Genomic DNA, 12,018 nt, shown 5'->3' on the forward strand with positions numbered 1-12,018 from the left:
TGACTCTGCATAGCACTCTTATTTCCTCAGTCCAAGATAGAAAACGCAGTGTTTTGTTTGACTGTGCAGGGATCAGTGATAGAATGGACAATTTTAATGGGAGGGGGCATAATGTGTCCTATTTATATTTCATGGCTAGTAATTACTTTATGGGTGAGATAAAGAGACAGTATGTGGAATTAGCAATAACACTTTGCTTAAAAAGAATATCATTCTCAAAGACAAAATCATGGACTAAATTTGCAGCTTTCCTTTTGAAGGCTGTTTCCTGCACTGTGTGTGTTCCAAAGATTAAAGAAGTTCTTAATACAAAATGATGTGAACTAAAAATATTGTATCTTTTCAAAGGAAGAGAAGGGAAATTTAGAATGTATTTGGCAGGGTCTCTGAGGACTCGCAGACATGAGTTCTAGTGTGTTTCTTTTTGAAATTGCTAAACTAGTGAAATTGGGCAGCCAATTTTATTGACTTTGTTTTAGAGGTTTAGGAGATGGCGTCATTACAAAGATTGTGTTTTAACACTTTTACCAAAATATTTAGAATTAAATGCAATACTAATGAAAGCTGCAAGGTGGTATGTGCTAATTTCTTTAATGTTGAACTGCACTTAAGATTCATGAGAAACCTTGGAACCTAAAAGATAGCGCTGAAAATGTTGTTTCAGGGCATTGTATGCAGTCGTGAAGGTGGTTACTCTCTCTTATTGGCATCAGTGATTTCCTGTGCGTACTGCTTTGAACACCTACAGCTTGGTGGTTATCTGAAACTAACAAAATACCTCTTAGTAGCTGTCCTGCAGGGTGCAAGAGTTGGAGATCAGTTGCAAATTGTTTCAATGTATAGCTTTTTTTCCTGCTAGTGGTATGCGCTCAAGTCAATTTTGTGCACGTCTTGCAAGATAAAACTTCCTTGTAATTTAAGATTGCTCAAACGCGCTACTAGTTCTGATTGCCTTCTAAGATTTATGTATTAGGGTAAGAGATGGGTTTACATCTTTTTTTCAAGTGATTAAAAATGTACATTTCTCTCATTGTGATAATCAAAAATGTGCAACTTTGGTGCTTAACAGTTACAATATTTATCTGCTCTTTTTCTGCATCACATGAATCAAATAGTTTTGATGGTTCCATGTCCATAGAAAGTGATCATGAAAACTATAATTGCAAATGTGGGGGAACAGGGGACATCCAACAGACTTCATAAATTTCGTGGTCCATGAGCTGTCAAAACTGTCCTCTGTTCTAAAATTATTGCTTCCAAGGACGTAGACTCCTCCACCTCTTTCTCTCCTGGCCACTCACAAAGTAATTGACTGGTCTGGTTTCCTTATAAATTATGGTTGTGGTGGTGGTGTGGGGAAAAATGTTGAGAGGGACTTTAGATTCAGTATGCCTCTCTCTAACCACAAGTATTAAATAATGCCTGTCTCTTGAACCACCAGTATTAAATAACTGGAGATATTATCTTTCCTATCTGAGTTCATGCTAGGAAATAGATTAGCTGGGAGAAACATTTAAAGGCACTATATGACTAAGTAGTTTCCCTGACTGACAGCTTTATTCCGAAATGGAGCCAGAAGGGAAGTAGATTATTGAGCTAAAAAGTCTTTCTGCTCCTTCAAGGAGACCCAGGACTGCAGCTGTAGACAGACATTTCTATTGTTTTTTTAATTATTATTATTATTATTTTTTTACCTTCAATTTTATTGTTGTGTCAACACTGGCTGTGATCACCTTTGGATGGTCATCGAGTTTCTAAGTTAAATCCAAGTTTGAATCTCATGATCTTTTATGCCCTTTAGGTCTGAATAATATTCAGACATCGTTAGATTAGTTTAGCTTCTCTGGCAGATTTCCAGGGAACAGGCACCTTGATTATTATCACTGTGGAACTCTGCCGGCCCAGCTGCCTTGCATTTCAAGACTGGAACTGGCTTATATGTACCGAAGCATGCGGTCTCAAGGGTTTTAACTGCTGTGTACCACTCTTACTGGCCCACATGATTTACATGTTATGGCTCATATGCAGAGCAAGTGATGCACAGATGTGATAAAAGGGATTTCTAGACCTTTATTGCTTTACTGATAGATGAGTGCAAGAGACACACCATCTCCCTTGGGGGGAAAAAAATAACAAAATCAATATGCACATCTCCTCCTGGAATTTCTTTATTCCTTTTCGTAGCCTTTCCAGAAGCCCAGAATGTTCTGTTTACCTGACTCTGTTTTTTCCATTGCTGGAAAGCAAAAGCTTTCTTTAATAGCAGTTTTACCACTTGTCTTGTCCCCTGCTCTTCTCTGTTTTGCAGTTCTATGTGGAGTACAGATATCCATGTATTAACAGTAATTACTGCATTTAAGCATAATTAGAGTTTAGCCAGTAAGCTTCATTGCTTTGATAGCATATGTTTTATTCTGTTATTAATGGTTTTCAATGACTCTTCCGTCTGGGACCATACTGATAGGGTCTGACTTCCTCCACGCTACTCAAAAAGATTGAAGCAATCTAAAGTAGCCGTATGTAGCTGAAGATGCTGTTTAGGGTGGATTTATAGGGGGTTTGTAAAATGGACTGGAACTGATTAGTTCACAAACCAATAACTAAGTAGGTCGCAGTTGAATTTCTAGAACTGTGTTCTCTAAAACAAGAAGGCTACCAGTGAGCTATGTGAAAGGTGTGTGAGATATCTGCCTGAGAGAGGACCAGCTGATAACAATAACAGTGCACAGTTGGAGATCACAAAAATTGGACCAGCTGATAACAAACCCAGTGCACAGTTGGAGATCACTAAAAATATTTACCTTGCCAAGCTTATGTTTTGTTTTTGTTTTTTTTTTTAACAACAAATAGGCGTGTTGTAAACACTGTGTGCTGTGTTGTTTAAAAATACAGTCTGTGGCTGTAAAATAAAACCAAGAATTCCACTTGGCATACAGAGGCTGGTAGGAATATACGTGTTGCCAGTCCCAACATCCCTGTATGCCCTAGTAAGCCTTCTGCGAGGGTCATCGTGGCTGGGTTTTCTGTATCATGTGGCCAAGCCAGCATCTTCCCCTGCCCTCCCGATGGATTTGTTCTTCAATGCTGAATATGCTTGTAGTATTAGATTACAGTGTATGATAAATATTCTTTTTGTAAGTGCTGTATGACTCATCTTTCCACAGTTGTAGTCAATTTAGGCAGCCAGCTGCACCTGCATGGAGCCTATGTCGGAGTCAGTAGCTCGTTTTGGGCACAGTAGCATCCTTGTATGTTGTGAATTGCAGGTCAGGTTCTGTGGTTAAGAGGTTATAATTTCAGCAAGATTATGAAATGGAGTCAAAGGCATGAAGGTGGGCTTAAAAGAACAAGTATGGCTGCTGATGCTAAAGGGGGAAAAAAAGAAAGAAGGTGTATGTGCGGGAATGAATGGAAAAGTCGAAGCTGCAACCTTCTACTGCTTAGATATGTGTTGGAACTGCTTGCACGTATTCTTTTTCTTGCTTACAAGGGTATTTGATAACGAAAGGGAAACTTAAAAGAGCTTTTAGCTTTATGGCAGTTCTCCACAGAATTCTAGAACCTTCCTATGGGGAAAAAATTACTTGGAGATTTGTCTTCTGAGCATCATATTTATGGCTCTGCCATATTTCATATGTACAAAGTAATAGTTAAGCTTGGTCTGCTTTCACTGTTGTAGTGCCATTGGAATTGGCTGTGGTTGGTGATTGGAAATTAAAGGATACAGCAGCAGTCGTTGATTGAGGGATAAACTTGAGCAAAGAAAGTGAATATAAAAGGAAAAGCAGGAATGAAATGGCCCACAGCAAGATACAGTGCCGAAGATGTAACTTGTCCTTCAGCTCCACAGTTGGAAGGAACTTGATCGGGAGTTGTTAAGAGTTGTAGATCTCCGTGAGATAAAGACGTGAGTGCTGTCTTCTGAAGAACAAAGGCTTCTGATTTCGAGACAGAAACCGGCTTCTGAATTCCACGTGCTGAGGACTGGGTGCTTTTTTTTTTTTTTTTTTTTAAAGGGTATAGAAATACTAAAAGCTATCTGACAAACTTCTGTTGCTTGGTTGTATAAGGGTGATTGCAATAACTTGCTTTTGAGAAAGGCCTTTACAAAGGGGTTGGATATTAAGAGCATAGAATATTTTGGGCATTAAAAGGAAGATCTATTTAGAACTACTTTTCTGGACTTATTTTCTCAGCCTTGCAGCAGTGTAAAATTAACTGCAATTAACTAAGTATTAACTGCAATTTGGGCAAAAATATTTGTTTGCAAACAAATATATGTTAGTATAGCAAAACATGAATACTTGAGTATGTGATGAACTTTTATAGTTAACGTTTTGTGTTTTATTAGAGTTATTGTTCCTGTGAAGGAGACAGAATTACAAAGCAATCATCCTCCCCTTCCCCATGAATGCATACTTGAGCTTTCTAGTTCTTTATATGCCAATAGACAAAATATATTTTTAGTAGCATTGATAAACTGTGGAACTACTGCAGAAAATTGCATCTTCTGCATGAGGTTATAAAAGCACTGGGAAGCAAAACTACATTTTATTTTTTTTTCTTAAAAAGTGTGTGGGGAGACGGTGTCACCTATGTAACCTTGGGGTTTTTCCTTATTACTTGCTCTGCTCTGTACTATGAAAGAAAGTACAGCGTTTGGAGGGCACAACAGAGTGGAAATCACAATAAACAGCAGCATCTCTTGTTTTCTTTTCTGTTTTGTTTTTAATATTTCAGTTGACCTTCATATCTGCTGCCTAGATTTTGCTCTGCTTCAACAAACTAACTAGCATCATCATTGTCCTCCTCCATCTCTTATTCATCTTCATCCTCTTCCCTGGCAACCTCATGAAATTCAATGCCAAAGATCTGGCTTTGCTGGCCAGGCGACCGTCGGGTTGTTTTGACAAGGAAGGAAAACTGAAGATTTGCAGAGTGGTCGGGGATGAAAAATTAATAGGTAAAAATGACTTTCACTGAAAACTACCCATGGTTGATGCGCATGTTTTCTGCAATTGTCAGCTTACAGTTTCACTAATCGCACACACCTCTGAGTTTTCAGTTTTCTTCATTACTGATGCTTGAGTGGTGCTAAATACCTTTCTAAATAAAGAAGTTTAAAGCCAGCTCTTTAGTTTGGTCAAGCTTTCAAGTTTCCTTTGTCATATACCTGAGAAACAGTACTCAGTCCTTGACATTATTATTATTAATATTTTTTTCTGTAAAGAAAGCTTGGGTTTTTTACTAGTAGTGATTGCTAGTCACCAGTGACTAGTTGCCATGTTTTAAAGTTTAGATATCTAGTTCCTCGGGACCCACCCTTCAAAACTGTGTTCTTTTATCACTATAGATTTTTCCATGGCTTGCTTCCCACCTCCTTTGCAGGTTTCTTCAGGCTTTTATGATCATATTTTAAATGTCTTTCAATTTCCTGTAAGCTTGAATAAATGTCTGTTCCCTCGGTAGCTGTTAGGAAGTAGCTCCTGTTTAGCTGTAAAATTAGTCCTAATACAATAATTTCAGCAATAGCAAATGTTTTATTTTCATTTGTCCCAGTTGATCTTCATTGTGATTATATTTACTTATATTTTATTAAGAAAAAAACCCACCTCAAACCAGCAAAGACTCAATTATAGTAAGGGGCTGAGAAAATTTTGTGCCATGTTTTCAGAATATTTTATACGTTTTATAATGAGAAACGGCTAGAGTTCCCTGTAGAGGATGTGGCAAACTTCCTGGGCGGAGTGCCAGTGAGCGTCCATTTCTGGCTGCTTTGGGGTTCCTCAACAGGATTCTCTCCCTGTGCTCTCATCGAAGGCAGCATATCAAGCCCTGTCCAGTCATTATCTGATGTTTATGAGGACATTTTGAATTTTTCTTCCCTTACCAATAAGTTGAGTGCTAATATTTGTTGCTAAAAACCTTAGGTTGACGGAGACAGACCAAACAGTCATCTAGCCCAGTATTATGGGCTGCCTGTGCTGTGGTCGGTGGTGGTAGATTCTGGGAAAGTGTTTTAAGGAACTAGGCATATGTAGGATGTTTCTGTTGCCCAGTCACACCTGGCTCCTAGCAATCAAATTATGACCCCTTGAGAGAAGGGTCACTTCTCTCGAGGCGTTTTTGTCACTGTATACACTATCCACTGATAGGCTTGTCATCGTTAGTCTGATTAATCTTTGGACTTGCTTATTTTTCACATTTATGAGGTAGTGACTTTCCCAATCCTATATAAAAATTTATTTTATTAGAAAACGCTGCAATGTTAATGTGATAGGGTTCCTTTGTTCTGATGCCTGTAGGTTTCTGGAGGATGGAATTTAGTCTTAGTAGAGTCCTGTACTTGTACTGTAAAACAACATACTCAGATTTGATAGCGGTGTTTAGATTTTTCAGTTGGCGGATGTGCATCAATTTATATTGCATTCTTTTCTGTATCATTCTTGCACTTTAGTAGGTCTGGGAAAATCCAGGAACTTTAATTCCTTTTCTGAAAAAAAACCAAACCCACCCCATGTTATAACTGAAAACAGTTATTGTAAGTCCAGTCCAACCTTCTAGTTTCTTGTGGGGGAAAAGCTATTCTGATTTTCAAATGTTTCAAACATCTTAATTGAAATTATCAAGAGTAAAAGAGAATTTTATTTATTTACTCTAATAAGACATCCCTCTGGTCAATATTATGTCTCTAGTGGTGGCCAGCTTTCAGGGAAGTACAAGAGTTTCACAGAGGCAACTGTGGAATAACATGACCTTAGGGTACAGCTGTTCTTCCAGCTCCTTAGCAGTTTGAGGCTGGCTGCTGTCTGGAGACTTGGGGTTTCATGTGCCTTCTCAAAAATAAAAAAGAATACATCTTGTGTTTAAAAAAAAAAAACACAAAACAAACCCCAAAACAAACAAACCAAACCCAAACACCTGTTCCTTCCTCTGTTAAGAAGTGATGTAGGGTTTGTCTAAAGAGACCCTAAGACCTAAAGAAATGTCTAAAAAGACATTTGTCTGTGAGGTCTATATCTGTATATGTCTATAATAGATATCTGCATACATCCATAATAGGTATCTGTCTGTACCTACAGAGAGATATATATATATATATATTTACAAGTGCTTTTTTAAAAAAGAAAAATGATGCAATTTTAAAAATGGCTAGTTTAGGAAGAATAACTCTTTAAAGTTTTTTGACCTACTCACTGACCCTAAAGTTCTGAAACATTCCCTGTTCTTGAAAGTTTGATTATGTGCCTGCATGTGTGTATAAACACAAATATGTTGTTATTCCTATTCTTAAGCACTTTAAAAAAGTGTAGTAAAATAGTAATAGCAAAGTGACTGTAAATATTTAGGTCTTGTTTGCTCATTTTTTTTATTTTCTGAAAGTTGCAAATTCAGATTAACATGTTCTAATTGAAGTGGAATAGTAAATGTTTCTGTGTCTTAACAAGGATTATATTTCATCTCTTGACATGATGAAAGCAAAAGCCGTTCCATCCTAAAGTGGCTGTTTCTGCTCCCATGTGAGGAAAAGGGAGAAAAGCAGAGAAAACACTGTTGAGTGTATGCCGCAGTCACCAATTCTCTCAGCTGCAGAGTAGAAGAAACCTTCTGGGAAGTTATTTGGCATTTAACAGCATGTTGTACATAGGCAGCTGCTGAGTGAAGCTGGCTTTTTTTGGTTGTTAATGATTTTCTTTTCTGACCTTTATAACTAATGCATCTTCTTTAAGAAGCATTTAATGTGTGAAGACAAAGGGTTGTTTTTATTAATCTCTTACTTCTTTGCATACAGAACCGAGGGAGAGATGGTGCCGACTGAAAGGAAATCTGCTTTTTCTAATGAAAAATAAGGTAATTCATTTTCCTACTGACTTTGTTGATGTGTTAGTCTAATCTGTAACAACTTGAGTAATCCTTTTTCATGATAACTATTGGCATTTTGCTTTTAGGGATGAAAAAAAATAAATCACTATTATTAGAATAGTGGAGTTGAAAAAAATAATCCATTGTTTGCCTTCTATAACACTAAGTATTCTTCATGATATCAACATCCTTTAGCTGAATCATAAATAGTCTATGGCCGGGTTCTGCTCATAACATACACGGATCTAAATCCAGAATTATTCCACCAAATCCACTGGAACAATGAAAGCAAAATCTCACAGCTAAATGAGGTATTGTTGTAATGTTGAAGATGCAATTTTTTTAGGGTGGTTTTGTAAATAAATTTGTTATGAAGAGTCGTGTTATTTTCCCTTCCTTTGTTGTGAAGAGCAATTATATGCCTAAAATGAAGGGCCCATTAAAATAGGGTGTGACCCTGACATGCAATGGAAGTCTTGCAGGAGCTGCTGAGTGCCCGCATTTGCCATTGGCTTTATTAGGAGCTGAGGCCACGCATCCTCTGGAAGGAATAAGCGCAAAGTGTGGAATTGCTCTTTTTCTTACCCTTTTTGTCTGATATTACGAACACTGCTTCTGTAGTTGCCTGAAAATAGCACTGGATTGTAAAGAATTAGGGAGTAGTGTGGAGCTTGAGATGCTTACCTGGTAACAGTAAGTATTTTATCATTGGCTCCTAGGATATTTTTACACTGTATGAACCAGCAGTTGGATGGAAATGATAGTACTGCTTGACAGATTGTATATTCTATTTGAAAGATTTTTCAACGTGATATAGTGACTGATTTTGCTATAGTGATGAATGTGTACATATGGTATACTTTTAAAGCAGTATTTGCTTTCAAAGCACTGTTCAGGAGCATGTGATAGATTTCTGTATGTATGCAAACAAAACGCGACAGTATGATGTACAGGTTTCTCTGGCTTGAGTTTCATATGGCTGCATTCTGGGTGGTAAAAGGAACAACAAGTTTTATGTAGATGAAAGCAAGCTCAAGGCACCCCTTTGTCGCACCCTCATATATCATTGTTCTGCTGTACGTCTTGTAGAAACTATTTTTAGTAAAGGGCTTTAAGTTTCAAATTACTCTCTTCTACTCCACGTTCCTCCAGGCATCCTGTTTTCATGGGAGCCTCTGGCATTTTTAAAGCAGTTTCAGGAAATACTTTGATCAACTTTGCAGCTGTGAAGAGAGGAGTAGGAGAGTTTTGCTGAAATCAATCGTAGCTCTCAGTTTGGCTCTGGAAATTTAGAAAATTAATGTTGCTATACTAGTATGGATTGGTACTCAGGTTCATATTGTGTGTGGTGGTTTTTTTGTTTGTTTTAATGTGTAGATGGATGGACTGAGTCAATCTCAGTTGGACTAGCAAATCAACCAACCCACTAAGTCCGCTCAGGCTGTTCAAATGCAAAGCTGTATTTTGAGAAACTTGGAGTATGAGACATGAATTAATGGCTTGTTACTGAAATAATTTAGGCTTGCAGTAAATAAATGTGGATTCCCCTTGAAATGCTGTGGTTTGACTGAACTGTGTGAAACGGGTGATTTTTATCTCTATGTCTAGATCTGTGCTAGAAAACTGCATCTCATTCTGGTTTCCTTTTTTAAAGAAGTTTTCACAATTTGCAGAAGTTATGGAAGGAACCAGAAGATTTGACAAGTTTTAGCTTATCAAAAAGACCAGTAACTTGATTAATGTCAAAGTGCTTTCAATATCTGGTTTTATCAGGTACTTTCTTTAATTAGGAAGAGAAATTAGAGAAAAACTAGGACATTGAAGTTGGACAAATTCAAATGATCACAGGATGATGGACCACCGAAACCCAAGTGTGGTGAGATACAGTGGGTGCTGTTTTAAAATGTCACAACTTCCTAGGCTCAGTACAGAGACCACTGAGCGATTAAAGGGCAGTGTCTTACAATAGATCAAACTAAATGGTGTAGCACTTCCTAGTCAGCTTATGTCCTAGGAATTTGTGAAATGGTCCTTTTCAGAGGCTTCGTCTGCTGGGTACTATAAAGGATAGCTTCTTTGACAAAGACTGATCTCTCCTGAGTCTCAAATCCCTGTTTCAAAGGGTGCAATTTATAGGCATACTAAGTAAACCCAAAGCAATTTGTGTGCTGTGAGGACAGAAAAGAACGCACCCTGTATTTCCTTTTTTTTTTCTTTTCTTTTCTTTCTTCCTTATCTCATTCTAGAAATGAACAGGCAACCAATCTGAAGCAGATTCTTGCAATAGGAAATCATAGTTTGAATTTTGGGAGTGAAGTTTGCCACTATAATAACCAAAAATAGTCTTATAAAAGTTATTAAGTATCTTAATAAGCATAGTTACCAACTTTCTGCTTTTTAATAACCTACTGAAACCTTTGCTAATTCAAGTAATGTAGTGTGTGAAAGATGTGCCCAGAACAGCGCTGATGAAGCCGTGTTCCTATTTTTGTTGCTGGAAGCTGACTTTGCTCATGGCTTGGCACAGAAGAAAAGGAACTCTTGTGTTTTAGAAGCTCGTCTGAATGCTGAACAGTTAACTCCAGAAGTCATTGTCATGAAATGAAGACTGATTTGCTGCTATTCATTAATTGCTGTCAGAGGCACGTGCAAGTCTGTGTATACAAATGCTTAAAGCTTAATGACAGACTTTCATTCTAGTTCAAATGTACATAAATTATACTATTTGTATAAGAAGAATCTTCTCTAAGAAATTGCAAAGGATGCTTCCCGACTTATCTGTGCCGCAAATCTTAAGTAGCGTGGCAGTACGTTTTCAGTGTAGGGAAAAAATGTGGCTTATTCCTCCCCTTGATCATGTTTGGGTGCAGCAGAATAACCCATTAGGCATCTTAAGGACATTTATTTTCTTTAGTTTAGCAATGGAGTTGGTTATTTTGGACTTTGAGTGGGTTAAGTAGACCTACTTGTAGGCCTGAGGCACAATTCAGCATCTGTTAGTGAAATTTTTTTCCTTTGTAGACTTTGTTGTGGTGTGTGGGTAGTTGGGTGGTTTTGGGTTGTGTTTTTTGGGTGGTGTGTGTGACTCTTTTGGTTGGTTGGTTTTGGGTTTGTTTTTTGTGGTTTTTTTTACAGATTAAGTCCCTACCATATTGTATTGGTTGTAGGTGGCAAAGTTACGGTAGTGAGGGGTCTGCAGGAGTGGCCTCTGTGAGAAAAGGTTGGAGGCTCTGCAACAGACCCACCATGGGACACAGCTGTGCCCATCAGCAAGGCAAGTGGTGCCTCTGCGAAAATGTATTTAAGAAAGAGTAAAATGCTGCACAGCAGTGAGGAAGTGTGAGGAACAGCCCCGCAAACACCAAGGTCAGAGGAAAGGAGAGGAAGGATCTGCTTCAGCTGCAGGAGCAAACATTCCTCTGCAGCCTGTGGAGGAGACCATGCCGGAGCATGTGGATATGTCCAGAATGATCTGCAGCCCATGGCAGAGCAGATTCTCCTGGAAGAAACTGTAGCCCATGGAGACGACCCACACTGGAGCAGGTCTTAAACGTCTGCAGCCCATGGGAGGGCCCCCATGCTGGAGCAGGGGAAAAGTGCGAGGAGGAAGGAGTGTCAGAGAGCAAGTGTTACAGACTGACCACAACCCCGTTCCTCATCCTGCCTGTGCCATTTGAAGGGTAGGGAGGAGGAGATAGAGGAATTGAGAATGAAGGAGTGAAGTTGAGCCTTAGGAAAAATGGGGGTGGGAGGAAGATGCTTTAGTTCTTGTCTTTTGTTTCTCACCATCCAGCTCTATTTTAATTGGCAATAAACTGAACAAATTTTCTCTGGGTCGAGTCTGTTTTACCTGTGATGGTAATTGGTAAGCGATCTCTCTGTCTTCATCTTGACCCACAAGCTTTTAAATTTTATTTTCCCCACCAGCCCTGTTAAGAAGGGAGAGTGAGAGAGCAGCTGGGTGGGTGGCTGGCAGCCTGTCAAGGTCAACCAGCCACAGATACGATCCCCTGTGGGAACTGTGTGTTGTTAATACCTTCCTGTGTGAAGTCCTAAAACCTCGAGTTTACATGTGTAGGCTTTCTGCCCACTTCTCAGGAAGCAGCAAGATGTGTGGATTTGCATCCTATGAAACACAGTCAGTATATGATGCTT

The 12,018-nt window shown here is 38.6% G+C and overlaps 1 protein-coding gene across 4 annotated transcripts in view; it reads left to right on the top strand.

Annotated features, from left to right (window-relative positions):
• INPP4B (inositol polyphosphate-4-phosphatase type II B) overlaps positions 1-12,018 on the top strand; it is a 364,993-nt gene that overhangs the window by 34,849 nt on the left and 318,126 nt on the right. For all 4 annotated transcript variants that reach the window (XM_074588896.1, XM_074588899.1, XM_074588900.1 and 1 more), the window contains exons 2-3: positions 4,741-4,963; positions 7,793-7,851. In XM_074588896.1, coding sequence (XP_074444997.1) covers positions 4,852-4,963; positions 7,793-7,851 — 171 coding nt within the window. In that variant the 5' untranslated portion in view covers positions 4,741-4,851. The remainder of the gene's footprint in view (positions 1-4,740; positions 4,964-7,792; positions 7,852-12,018) is intronic.

The sequence above is a fragment of the Larus michahellis genome, chromosome 5, assembly GCF_964199755.1.
Source record: "Larus michahellis chromosome 5, bLarMic1.1, whole genome shotgun sequence".
NCBI lineage: Eukaryota > Metazoa > Chordata > Aves > Charadriiformes > Laridae > Larus > Larus michahellis.